Source organism: Vitis riparia, chromosome 4, assembly GCF_004353265.1.
Source record: "Vitis riparia cultivar Riparia Gloire de Montpellier isolate 1030 chromosome 4, EGFV_Vit.rip_1.0, whole genome shotgun sequence".
NCBI classification, from domain to species: Eukaryota; Viridiplantae; Streptophyta; class Magnoliopsida; order Vitales; family Vitaceae; genus Vitis; species Vitis riparia.
This window is the reverse complement of record NC_048434.1, coordinates 24,143,622-24,158,015: the sequence shown is the minus strand read 5'-3', so window position 1 is coordinate 24,158,015 and position 14,394 is coordinate 24,143,622. Positions and strand designations below refer to the sequence as shown.

The 14,394-nt window shown below is 40.8% G+C and overlaps 1 protein-coding gene across 3 annotated transcripts in view; it reads left to right on the top strand.

Moving 5' to 3' along the window:
• LOC117912627 (DNA polymerase delta catalytic subunit) overlaps positions 1 to 14,394 on the top strand; it is a 77,288-nt gene that overhangs the window by 14,004 nt on the left and 48,890 nt on the right. For all 3 annotated transcript variants that reach the window (XM_034827304.1, XM_034827301.1, XM_034827305.1), the window contains exons 10-11: positions 6,054 to 6,120; positions 6,234 to 6,305. In XM_034827304.1, coding sequence (XP_034683195.1) covers positions 6,054 to 6,120; positions 6,234 to 6,305 — 139 coding nt within the window. The remainder of the gene's footprint in view (positions 1 to 6,053; positions 6,121 to 6,233; positions 6,306 to 14,394) is intronic.

Sequence of the window (14,394 nt, the reverse complement as noted above, 5' to 3'; positions counted from 1 at the left end):
AATGAGAAGATTTACAAAGGTCATTGATGATCTCCAATTGAGGGATCTTCCTTTGCTTGGGGGGTCTTTTACTTGGAGTGGGGGTTTGAATAATCAAGCCCATTCGAGGTTAGATTGCTTCTTGGTATCTGAGGGATGGGAAGGCCATTTTAGTTGTGTGTTGCAATGTATCTTGCCTAGACCTATGTCAGACCATTGCCCGATTTTGTTGGATGTGGGTGGGATGTGGAGGGGTTCTTCTCCCTTTAGGTTTGAGAATATGTGATTGAAGGAGGAGGGTTTCAAGGACCTAGTGAAGTCTTGGTGGTTGGGGCTCAGTTTTAGGGGATCCTCTAGTTTCATTCTAGTAGAAAAGCTGAAAAAACTAAAAGGCTTTTTGAAGAGCTGGAACATTGAGGTGCTTGACAATGTGGTTGTTAGAAAGAATTTGGCCCTTGCACAAGTGGGCTTTTGGGATTCTAAGGAGTTACTAGGGACTTTATCTGTTGAGAGGCATTAAGGGTAGAATTTTGGAAATGGGCTCTCATGGAGGAAATAAGTTGGAGATAGAAGTCAAGTGAAGTTTGATTGAAGGAGGGTGATAGAAATATCCATTTTCTTTTTTCACAAAATGGCAAATGCACATAGGGGAATTTTTTTGGCTAAGGTCAAGATTAATGGGGTTTGGTTTACAAAGGAGGCTGATATCAAAGTGGGAATTGTCCAAGCTTTCCAAACCCTTTTGACAAAATCTGGGGAATGGCGCCCTAGTATAAGTAGCATGGACTTCAAAGCCTTAAATAGGCAAGATGCGGCGAAGTTGGAGGAACCTTTTACTAAGGAAGAGGTGTTAAATACATTGTCGGCTCTTAATGGGGACAAAGCTCTAGGGTTGGACGGTTTTTGAATGGCGTTTTGGTAGTGCTGTTGGGATGTTGTTAAGGAAAAGTGGGATTCTTTAGGGATTTTCATGATCAGGGTAGATTTGTAAAAAACCTTAATACTACTCTTCTAGCGTTGGTGCCCAAGAAAGGAGAGGCTGAAGATCTTAGGGATTTTAGGCCTATAAGTTTAATGGGTAGCCTGAATAAGTTGTTGGCTACAAGTGTTGGCTATTAGGCTTAAAAAGATGATCAATAAAATGGTCTCCAATTTTCAGAACGCCTATGTGGAAGGTAGGCAAATCCTTGATGCTATACTAATAGCAAATGAAGTAATTGACTCGATGCTGAAAAGTAATAGGTCTGAGGTACTGTGCAAACTGGATATTGAGAAGGTGTATGATCATGTCAATTGAGATTTTTTACTTGTGGTCTTGGAAAAAATGGGTTTTGGCTAGAGGTGGATTAGTCAGTGCATTTCTTCTCCAAGTGTCTTGATTATAGTGAATGGTACCCCTTTAGGTTTCTTCCAAAACTTTAGTGGATTTAAGGTAGGGGGATTCACTTTCTTTGTATTTGTTTGTGCTTGCTATGGAGGCGCTTAGCTGTCTCCTTAGAAGGGCAAGAGAAGCTGGCTTTTTAACTGGTTTCAAAGTGAATGAGAGAGGTGGAGAGGGTTTGGAGGTTAGTCATCTACTGTTTGCAAACGATACTTTGGTGTTTTGTGAGGTCTCTCATACCCAATTGACGTACTTAAGCTGGTTGCTTATGTGGTTTGAAGTGATTTCGGGTCTAAAAATTAATTTAACCAAGAGTGAGCTCATTCTGGCGGGGAGAACGGAGAACCTAGAAGAGTTGGCTCTTGTAATAGGTTGTAAAGCAGGAATGCTCTCGACCACTTATTTGGGGCTCCCACTAGGCGCCCTTTATAATTCGTTGGTGGCTTGGGATGAGATGGAAGAAAGATTCCTCAAAAGATTGACATTGTGGAAAAGACAATATATTTCCAAAGGGGGGAGACTAATGTTGATTAGAAATACGTTATCTAGTTTGCCAATCTACTTTTTTTCTCTTTTCCAGATGCCAAGGATGGTGCGGTTAAGGTTGGAAAAATTTCAGAGGGACTTCCTTTGGGGAGGCGGGACCTTAAATAGTAAGCCTCATATGGTGAAGTGGGATACTGTTTACTCTGATAGAAGGAAGGGGGGCCTAGATGTCATCCGCCTTCACTCGCTTAACAAAACTCTCCTTTGTAAGTGGATTTGGCGCTTTGCTTTAGAAAGGGAAGCCTTTTTGGAGACAAATCATTTATGGTAAATATGAGGAAATGGAAAGGGGTTGGTGCTCTAAGGAAGCGAGAGGTGACTTTGGTGTTGGGTTATGGAAGACCATAAGGAAGTTGTGGGATTTAGTTAGTTGTAAATTGTCCTTTTCGGTGGGCAATGGGAAAAAGATAAAGTTTTGAAAAGATAAATGGTGCAGGGATGAGCTGTTAAATGTTTTTTTTCATTTTTTATTTGCCCTTTCTAATTCTAAAGAAGCTTGGGTGGCGGAGTTGTGGTAGCATTCTAATGAGGGGGGTGGCTGGAATCCTAACTTTTCGAGGCCTCTAAATGATTGGGAGATTGTTATTGTGAAACGCTTTTTGGCAAGACTTCAAGATAAAGTGGTAGAAGAGGGTAAAGAGGATAAAGTGTGTTGGGTTGAAACGAAGAGTGGGACTTTCTCTGTTAATCACTTTATGCTAGCTTAGAGATAGGAAGGGTAGTGCAATTCCCTTCTAGTGTTGTGTGGAATGCGTGGGTTCCTCCTAAGGTGAGTTTTTTTTGCATAGGATGCGACTTGGGGAAAATTTTTGACTCTTGACCAGCTTCAAAGGAGGGGGTGGTCTTTGGCTAATCGTTGTTTCCTATGTTTGTCTCATGAGGAGTCAATTGACCACATCCTTTTGTATTGTGGCAAGACAAGGGTGTTGTGGGAGCTATTATTGTCTCTCTTCAGAGTTTAGTAGGTGATGCAGTCCACAGTTACAGAGACTCTGTTAGGCTGGTATGGTTCCTTTGTTGGAAGAAAATAGAAAAAAGTTTGGAGGGCGACTCCTTTATACCTCTTATGGACAATTTGGAAGGAGAGAAATAGAAGATCTTTTGAGAATGTGGAACTCTCAATCCAAAGGTTGAAATACTTGTTTTTGTGTAACTTGTTAACTTGGATCAAACTGTTTATAAGTGAAAGATTGATGTCTATAGTAGATTTCATTGATTGGTTGGGGTCGGTTTGAGGGAGGAAGTAGCCTTTTGTTTTCTCTTCCTATTTTTGATGCTTTTTGGCTGCCGTTGTATATATCGTGTGTACTTTGGTGTGTCCTTTATGACACTTTTTAATACATTTCTCATTCATTGATCAAAAATAAAAAATGGGAATATCTAAGACACTGAAACTGATTCCAATTGACACAGTGAATGTTTCCAGTCATGTCACATGTGTAGAAACAGAGCCTGAATTTCGGAACTAGAGTTCTAGGAATAAAAGGAATTAAGTTTCTGGAGGGCGATAAGAAGAAGATGGAGAATTTTTAATGTCAAAACAAGATTTGTGTTGGCAATGGGTTAAGGCCTCTAGAGGTTTGAGACAGGGAGATCCTCTTTCTCCTTTCCTTTTTACTCTAGTAGCAGATGTTCTAAGTAGGTTGATGATTAGAGCTGAGGAAACTGGGATAACTGAGGGTTTCCTAGTGGGGAGGGATAGGACTAGAGTGTCCTTGTTACAGTTTGCTGATGATACCATATTTTTCTCTAAAGCCTCTTTGGACCTTCTTCAAAACCTTAAAATTATCCTTTTGGTTTTTGGGCAAGTATCTGGTTTAAAAATCAACTTAGAAAAAAGCACAATTTCAGGTATTAACATTAGGCAGGAGGTGTTGTCTAGTTTGGCTTTGGTTTTGGAGTGCAGAGTGTCAGAGTGACCCTTGTCTTATTTAGGCCTCCCTTTGGGAGGGAGCCCAAAGACAATAGGCTTTTGGGATCTAGTGGTTGAGAGAATTTCGAGGAGGCTGGATGGGTGGAAAAAGGCCTATTTGTCTTTGGGAGGAGGATTACTTTAATTCAGTCTTGTCTGTCTCACATCCCTAGCTACTTCCTCTCCCTATTTAAAATCCCTGTATCTATAGCTTCAAACATTGAGAAGATGCAAAAAGATTTTCTTTGGTCTGGGGCTGGGGAAGGGAAGAAAGATCACCTAATCAGATGGGAGGTTGTTAGTAGACCAAAGGAGATGGGAGGTTTGGGCTTTGGGAAGACTTCTATGAGAAATATTGCCTTCTTAGGGAAATGGCTTTGGAGGTTCCCTAGAGAAAGGAACGGTCTTTGGCATAAGGTTATTGCGAGTATATATGGGACACATCCTAATGGATGGGACGCCAACATGGTGGTTAGATGGTCTCACAGATGTCCTTGGAAGGCTATTGCTCAAGTTTTCCAGGAGTTCTCCCCTTTTGTCCGCCTAGTGGTGGGCAATGGGGAGAGAATTCGGTTTTGGGAAGATCTTTGGTGGGGAAACCAAACTTTGTGTTCTCAATTTGCTGATCTCTACAGAGTTATTTCTGTGAAAAACCTCACTGTTTCAAATGTCCTTGGCAATTCCTTACCATTATCTTGGAATTTTAACTTTCGCCGCAATCTAACGGATTCAGAAATTGATCTCCTTCAGAGATTAATGTCCTCCCTTAATTCTGTACTTCTTTCCCCTTCTTTATCAGACTCAAGAGCGTGGTCTTTGTCTTCGTCAGGCTCGTTTTCAGTGAAATCTTTTTCTATGCCTTGTCAAAAGTTTCAAATCCTTTAATGTTCCTTCCGGCCAAGTTTTTATGGAGCTCAAAAGTCCCTTCAAAGGTTAAGGCCCTCGCTTGGTTAGTAGCACATGGGAAGGTAAACACTAATGACAAGTTGCAATTGAGAAGACCTTACAAAGCCCTCTGTCCTCAATGGTGCATTCTTTGCAAAGGAAATGGAGAGTCGATTGATCACCTTTTTCTTCATTGTCCCGTTACCATTGGACTTTGACACAGGTTGTTCAATCTAGTAGGTATGATTTGGGTCCCTCCAAGGAGCCTTGAGGACATGTTGGTTATTTCTTTTAAAGGCTTGGGGAACTCATTAAGAGGCAAGACACTTTGGCAAATTGCTTGCCTTACTTTGATTTGGATGGTGTGGTAAGAAAGAAACAATAGGATCTTTGAGGATAAAGGGAGAACGGAAGAGATGGTTTGGGATTTGATCCGGTTTTATTCTTCTCTATGGGCTTCTTGTACTGAAGCTTTTAGAGGAGTTCCTCTAAGAATTTTACAACTCAATTGGATTGGGGTTTGCGTTTCAAGAGTTTGAAGATTGTTGGGGTTTCTTTTGTTTTTAGAGTTCTATTGTTGGGTGTTTTTCCTTGGTATTTGTGTAGGAAGGACCTCTCATCATTCCCTTGGTTTTTTTCTCTTTCTATTGTCTCTTTTTTCTCTCCTGTATTTGTTCTTTTATTAATATAATCTTCTTTGTTTCTGATAAAAAAAAAAAAAAAAAATGAGAGAAGAATCGAATTTTGGAAACATTTTTGGTGTGATGATTCTTCTTTAAGGAACTCTTTAAATAAATTTCTGAAAATATTATGTTCCTCAAAATTTATTATTTTTATTTTTAAAAATTATTTTAAAATTTAATGATATATAAAATATATATTTTAGCATCACTGGTTCGACCGTTGGTCCAACCAATGAACTATAAACTGGTAACTTTTCCCGTTCAATGACTGGTCTAGTTCTAAAAACATTGGTTCAAATTGAGACGATTAGATATGAGGTTTCATGGTATCTCAAACTTCTGTCTTCATTATTACTGTTGAAACTTGAAAGGCTTGTTGATGTTCTGTCACACATGCTGAGGGACTGAAGAACTTCACAATTAAAATGGATGAATTTTCAATTGTTCTATATTTCACGTGCATACCTTTAGTTGAACTTTTGTTGATTATGTTCTTTCTTTGAAATTATATATCAAAAAAATTAGTATTTTGTAATTTTCTGGACTTTGAGTGTGATGCATCAGTAGCCCATGTGCCAATTTTTTGAAATTGCTTTGTGTACCCTTTTTTTCCTCTCAAAGTAACTTATGAGAATAGTAGGCTTATTGATACTTATGGTTATTGCAGACAGTATGGAACAAGGGAGAGTAAAGAAGTTACTGTGGAAGGGAGAGTGCAATTCGATTTGCTTCAGGTTTTATTCATCGACCAGTTTTACTTGGGTTATTTCCTAACATGGTTTATGAGAAATGTATTCATTGAGATAAAATGACAAATAATTATTCAATTGTCTTTCTTTTCTTGCAGGTTATGCAACGGGATTATAAATTAAGTTCTTATTCACTGAATTCTGTGTCTGCACACTTTCTTTCTGAGCAGGTTAGATCAAGGCTTCTCTTTTGATATTCTGTCATATCAATTTTTTTTAACATTTATATCCTGGAACATTTTTGAAGGATTTGAGTAATATCTTTGATGAGAAGAACAATGCAAAACTTCCCTGTATTAAAATTGTTTCTTATGGGAAAGAGAGAACCCCATACATCTTAGTTGGGTTAGTCGTCAAACTTCACATTTCAATACAGAAGTCCTAGGTGCAATCATTAGCAAACTTTTGTGAGTTATTATAATAATCTGAAATGCTTACTTGGTGTTACTTTGTGTTCCATTTCCTTATGTGGTGTATGCTAGCTTTGTATTTTAAACATGTTATATGGAAAGCTATACTTGATCAAGCTTACATACAACCTTTTTCCTTGTGTTGTTTAGTTAATATCATATCACTAGGAGTTCAAGACTCACCAGCAAGATTTTTACTGTTTTTTTTTTTTTTTCTTTTTCCTTTCTTCATTCATTATTGGGTCAATAATAAGAATCAAACCCTATATCTTACTCACCCTTGGGTGTCTTTAGCACCATGCTATGATGCATTTGGGCACTAGGTTTTTGTATTTCAAACATGTTATATGGAAAGCTGTACTTGATCAAGCTTACACAACCTTTTTCCTTGTGTTGTTTAGTTTATATCATATCACTAGAAGTTCAAGCCTTACCAGTGAGATTTTTACTGTCTTTTTCCCCCCTTTTTCCTTTCTTCATTCATTATTGGGTCAATAATAAGAATCAAACCCTATATCTACCTTGCCCTTAGGTGTCTTTAGCACCATGCTATGATGCATTTGTGCACTAGATTAATGGGCATTTTTCAGTAAGCTCTGGATTTCATACATCTTGTGAACCTCAGTTCACTCCCTCTTAATGTTTATTCGATGGGCTGGCCTTGTGAACTTATCCTTACATTGATGTCATGCTCATTCCATTTTCAAGGGCAAGGTTGGTTTGGAATCCCACTGTTTCCAGTTCTTTTTTCCACCTTTTGTTTCTGCGGAAAGCTTGCCTTTTGGCTAACTTGTACATTTTTGGATGTAATTCCCAATTACAGTATAGGATTACCTCTTCTCAGTTTCATCCTAGCGCACATGCATTTATTTGAGAATTGAGATATTTCATGTTAAAAGATATGAAGTTTCTGGTGCTTGAGGATGAGCTTAGACTTTGGTGGGCTCTTATGATACCAGGATCCCCCAACTTCACCTAGTGTACCTGTGTCAACATGAGTGCGGGTATGAGATCCTTATTGGATACTCCTTTTTTGCTTTGGATCTGGCCATTTGATTTTGATTGATTGATTTTTTTTTTTATTTTCACATTCCTTGGCAAATACTTACATTGAAAAAAGATTTTACTGGTGGTGAACTTTTTTTTTTTTTTTTGATAGGAAACGACAAAGGAATATATTGATAAAAAGGAAGTACAAGAGAAGGATGAGGAATCCTCCCACCAGAGAAAAACAAGACTACAAGTAATCAAATATAAGAAAATACAAAGAAAAAACAAGCGAACGCTCTAGTTAGACCAACCCATTGGGATTACACACCGCTAACCAATCAAGTTGTAACACGTTAAGATGTATCCCCTTAAAAACCTTAGAACAAAAAGCCTAAAGAGAAGCTAGGAAACGAATAGAATCCCAAAGATACTCTGAATTCTTTGCTTTATCCTAAAAAATCCTTGCATTTCTTTCCCGCCACACCACCCACATTAAAGCGATGCACGCGTCTTGCCATAAAACAATCCCTCTCTTAGAAGATTCAAAACCATTAAAATTAGTAGATAACATGTCAGAGATGCTCCTTGGGGGGACCCAATCCGTCTTTACTAATTGAAATAATCTGTGCCACAACCCCATTGTCAAAGAGCAATGGAGAAAGAGGTGATCTACTGTTTCTCCATGCTTCATGCACAACTTACAAATGTTGAACCCTGGTGCTTTGTAGGGTCTTCTCAACTATAGCAAGTCATTAGTATTAACCTTCTTGTGAGCCACCAACCAGACAAAGGACTTGACTTTGAAGGGGACTTGAGAATTCCAAACAAACTTAGTAGGGAAAACTGGAGGCGAATCAGAAAATTGAGATAAGGCAAGAAAGAAAGATTTGACTGTGAAAGGTCCTGAAGGAGATAAAGACCAGGATCTCATATCTGGAACCGAAGGTGATATGTGTAGACGATCAAGAGACCACATAAGACCTTCTAAATCTTCTATCTCAGAATCGGAAAGATTTCGACGAAAATTGAAATTCCTAGAGAATGGGCGAGTAGATCCAAGAATTGAAGAAATAGGAGTATTTTTATCGTGACTACATTAAGTAGTCTTGGATATTGGACCCCCAAAGGTTGGTCCCCCCACCACAAGTCTTCCCAGAACCGAATTCTATCCCCGTCTCCTACCACGAACCAAGTAAACTTGGAAAACTCTTGGGAGACTTGTGCAATGGCCTTCCAAGGACAATGATGTGACCATCTGACTATATTGTTGACATCCCAACCATTGGAGTGTGATCCATAAATGCTTAAAATAACTTGATGCTACAGAGCTGAACCCTTCCTAGGATATTTCCACAACCATTTCCTTAAGAGAGCGACATTCCTTACATAAATCTTTCCAAATCCCAACCCCCCTTTCGTCTTCGGCTTACACACTACGTTCCAACTAACCAGATGATCTCTTTTGCCTTCCCCTACACTTGACCATAAAAAATCCCTTTGCAATCTCTCAATTTTTGCTGCCACTGAGGCGGGAATCTTAAACAATGAGAGAAAGTAACATGACATATGGGTGAGACAAGATTGAATGAGAGTTATCTTGCCTCCAAAAGATAAATACGCCTTTTGCCACCCATCTAGTCTCCTTGATATCCTCTCAATCATAGGATCCCAAAAACCACACGCCTTAGGATTCCCTCCCAAAGGAAGACCCAGGTAAAGTATAGGCCACCTAGAAGCCTTGCAGTTAAGCATCTCGGCCAACTTAGAAAGATGATTCTGTTCAAGATTAATGCCATAGATATTACTTTTGTCAAGGTTAGCTTTTAACCTAGAAATATGCCCAAACACTAGCAAAACACTCTTGAGGGTCATCATATCCTCTTCTTGAGTACTAGAAAAGAACATGGTATCATTTGCAAATTGTAAATGGGTCACCCTTGTTCTGTTCCTACCCACCCTGAATCTCTCCAAGACGTTTGTCTCCTTAGCTCTCAATAACATCCTACTCAATACATCTGCAACTATAGTGAACAAAAAAGGGGATAAAGGGTCACCTTGTCTTAAACCTCTAGAAGCCTTAACCCACCATTTCGCGTTACCGTTCATTAGGACTGCAAAAGAAATTGAGGACAAACAATGTCTCATCCATTTCCTCCATCTAGGACTAAACCCCTTCATCTCCAACACATGATCCAAAAAACCCTAACTCACGTGGTCATAAGCCTTGTCAAAGTCAATTTTGAAGACAACTCCTTCCTCCCCTGATCGTCCTTTCTCATCCACTATCTCATTGGCTATGAGAATTGCATCCAAAATTTATCTCCCTTGAACAAAACTCCTTAAGTAGAATGGATGGTTTCGTGAAGTACCCCTCTTAGACACCCTGTTAACACTTTGGCTATTATCTTGTAAAGACTAGTTATCAAGCTAATAGGTCTATAGTCTGAGATTCTCTTTGACATGCTTTTTTTGGGTAGCAGAACTATAAAGGAAGCGTTAGTGCTTTGATTGATAATCCCACTCCTGTGAAACTCTGCAAACACTCTCACTAGATCCTCCTTTATCACTTCCCAACAATCTTGAAACACTGCAATGGTAAAGCCATCGAACTTCTATAAAGATATTGTTGAATATAATGTATTTATAGTGTATAATCTTTCCTTGTTAATATAGGTCACATGTATGGTAGTTAGGACTCCTAGCCTTGTATATATATATATTTCTCAATTCTAAGTAAATATTACATGAATGAGAATTAAGGTCTTTCTTCTTTCTCTCTCTCTCAACATGGTATCAGAGCCAAGGGAGAAAACCTAATTCTTTCCAGTTTCCCGTGTCATCAACTTCGGGAAACCTTCCGGTGACCGTGTTTCATTCCGGTCACCTTCCCCATCTCCCAATACTTTCCGGTCAGTCGGATCGTCGTCAGAAAACACTCACCGCCGGCAAACTTTTTCTGGCGAACTTTCTGGCGAACTTCCGGCAAACTCCCGACGACGTCTTTTTCCGACACCGACCATACCAGAAGGAGCGCCTGGAGGAGATCTCCAACTTTTGTGAAGGCACCGGAACCAAAAGATCATCCACGCGCCGACCACGCTCAATTTTCCGTCCGCGCGACTGCATCTCAAGCGCCGGCGCGTGAGGACTTTCCCGGCCACGCGCCTCCTCCTCCAGCCTCGCCTGACGCCGACTAGCCTTCCTTCATCCCTGGTTCTACCATCCGAGCCCTGCATGTACCTCTTTTGGGGTTTTTTGCCTCTGTCGACCCTCCAAACAGTTTTTCTGGCGAGCTTTGACTACTTTTTCTCCATCCTAATCCCTGCACGTGCCTAAGGAAGTGTTCTTCTACCTTTCCGGTGGTGTCACGCCGCGATCTGCAGCCGTATTAGGGCTCTCTTCGATCCAAATATACTTCATTCTCCAGATAAGTAGGTATGACTACTAAAACTTCCATTTTTTCCTCTGTTATATCTGGATCTCCTATGATTACTTCGGAGAAATTGGTTGGCAGTGACAATTATCTTTCCTGGTCTGCCTCTGTTGAACTTTGGTTTATGGGTCAAGGATATGAGGATCACTTGATTACACAGGAGGCAGATATCCCTGAGGTTGACCACGTACAGTGGAGGAAGATAGATGCACAGTTATGTAGTGTATTATGGCATCGGTTGATCCCAAGATTCTTCTTCATCTTCGGACCTACAAAACTTGTTTTAAATTTTGGACTCAGGCCAAAGGATTATATACGAATGATATCCAGCGTCTTTATAAGGTGGCTTCTGCTATTGTCCATATCAGCCAACAGGACTTGGATCTATCTACTTATATTGGCCAGATTGCCTCTCTTAAGGAGGAGTTCTTGACTGTGATGCCTTTTACTCGTGATGTTGGGGCTCAACAAACACAGCTTGACAAGTTCTTCATGGTTCTTACTCTTATTGACCTCCGTCCGGATCTTGAGCCTGTCCGTGATCAGATTCTTGGTAGTTCATCAATTCCGTCCTTGGATGATGTGTTTGCTCGCCTCCTCCGTATCTCCTCCACTCAGACTTTGCCATTTGATAGCACTTCAGATTCTTCTGTGTTAATTTCTCAAACTAGCTCTCGAGGAGGTCGCAGTGGTACCCGAGGTAGAGGTCAACGTCCTCATTGCACCTATTGCAATAAACTTGGCCACACTCGCGATCGTTGCTATCAGTTACATGGACGACCTCCTCGCACTGCCCATGTGGCCCAGTCCTCTGATTCTCCACTGCCTCAGCCTCCGAGCTCTTCCGCATCTCAGGCTTCTGTTGCCTTTGTTGCCCAGCCTGGTAATGCCTCTGCCTGCCTTACCCACACATCTTCTCTTGGACCATGGATTCTAGATTCTGGTGCTTCTGATCACTTATCTGGTAATAAGGATCTTTTCTCCTCTATTACTACTACCTTTGCTTTACCCACTGTTACCTTAGCTAATGGTTCTCAAACTGTGGCTAAAGGTATTGGTTTGGCCCTTCCTCTGCCTTCTCTACCTCTCACTTCTGTCCTTTATACTCCTGAATGTCCTTTTAATCTTATTTCCATCAGCAAAATCACTCGTACTCTTAATTGCTCTATTACCTTTTCTGATAAATTTGTGACCTTGCAGGACCGAAGTACGGGGAAGACGATTGACATAGGACGTGAGTCTCAAGGCCTCTATCACCTCACGTCGGATTCATCTCCTACAGTTTGCATTTCCACTAATGCTCCTCTCCTCATTCACAATCGTCTGGGCCACCCTAGTCTCTCCAAGTTCCAAAAGATGGTCCCTTGTTTTTCCACTTTGTCGTCGCTTCCATGTGAGTCATGTCAGCTTGGGAAACATACTCGTGTCTCGTTCCCAAAGCGTTTGAATAATCGGGCAAAGTCTCCTTTTGAGCTTGTCCACACTGATGTTTGGGGTCCTTGTCGGACTGCGTCTACTTTAGGATTTCAGTATTTTGTCACTTTCATTGATGACTATTCTCGATGTACTTGGTTATTTTTAATGAAAAGTCGAGCTGAGTTATTCTCTATTTTCCAGAAATTTTATGCTGAAATCCAAACCCAGTTCAATGTTTCTATTCGTGTGTTACGCAGTGACAATGCCAGGGAATATTTTTCAGCCCCATTTACTTCGTTTATGTCTCATCATGGGATTCTTCATCAGTCTTCTTGTGCTCATACTCCTCAACAAAATGGGGTAGCTGAACGCAAGAATCGACATCTTGTTGAGACAGCTCGTACTCTCCTCCTCCATAGCAATGTTCCTTTTCGTTTTTGGGGGGACGCTGTTCTTACCGCTTGTTATTTGATTAATCGTATGCCCTCCTCTGTCTTACATGATCAGATTCCTCACTCCCTTCTCTTCCCTGACCAACCACTTTATTTCCTTCCTCCTCGTGTCTTTGGTTGTACTTGCTTTGTTCATATTCTCACTCTTGGACAGGACAAGCTTTCCGCCAAAGCCATGAAGTGCCTCTTCTTGGGATACTCCAGACTTCAGAAGGGTTATTGTTGTTATTCCCTTGAGACTCATCGATACTTTATCTCCGCTGATGTCACCTTCTTTGAGGACTCACCATTCTTTTCCACCACTTCTGAGTTTCTTCCTGTTTCTGAAGTCTTGCCTATTCCCATTGTCTCCCCACCTGATGCTATGCCTCCTCGACCACTTCAGGTTTATCATCGTCGCCCTCGTGTCGTTGCTCCTCTCCCTTTTGCTGAGGCACCTGCTGACTCACTTCCTATCCCTTCGGCTTCACCTGCCCCAGCTCTGCCTTCTCCTAATGACTTACCCATTGCTGTTCGAAAAGGCACTCGCTCTACTCGTAATCCTCATCCTATTTACAATTTTTTGAGTTATCATCGATTATCTTCACCCTATTCTGCTTTTGTTTCTGCTATATCCTCTGTTTCTCTTCCAAAGAGCACCCATGAAGCTCTTTCCCATCCAGGCTGGCGACAAGCAATGGTGGATGAAATGGATGCTCTGCACTCTAATGGCACTTGGGATCTTGTTGTTTTACCCTTTGGTAAATCTACCGTTGGCTGTCGTTGGGTCTACGCAGTTAAGGTTGGTCCTGATGGTCAGGTTGATCGCCTTAAGGCCCGCTTAGTTGCTAAAGGCTATACTCAGGTTTATGGTTTTGATTATGGTGACACATTCTCTCCTGTTGCCAAGATTGCTTCTGTCCGTCTGCTTCTTTGCATGACTGCTATGTGTTCTTGGCCTCTTTATCAGTTGGATATTAAAAATGCCTTCCTTCATGGTGATCTTGCCGAGGAAGTTTATATGGAGCAACCTCCTGATTTTGTTGCTCAGGGGGAGTCTGGTTTAGTGTGCAGGTTACGCCGTTCTCTATATGGCTTGAAACAATCTCCTCGAGCATGGTTTGGCCGTTTTAATTCTGTTGTTCAAGAGTTTGGCATGCTTCGCAGTACAGCAGACCATTCGGTTTTCTATCATCATAACTCTTTGGGGCAGTGTATTTATCTGGTTGTTTATGTGGTCGACATCGTCATTACAGGCAGTGATCAGGATGGTATTCAGAAACTAAAGCAACATCTTTTTACCCACTTTCAGACCAAAGGCTTGGGGAAACTCAAGTATTTCTTGGGAATTGAGGTAGCTCAATCCAGTTCTGGTGTGGTCCTTTCCCAAAGGAAGTATGCTTTAGACATCCTAGAAGAAACCGGTATGTTAGACTGTAAACCGGTAGACACACCTATGGATCCGAATGTCAAACTTGTACCAAGATAGGGGGAGCCTTTAGGAGACCTCGGGAGATATTGACGGCTCGTAGGTAAATTGAACTATCTCATCATTACTCGTCTAGACATTTCTTTTCCT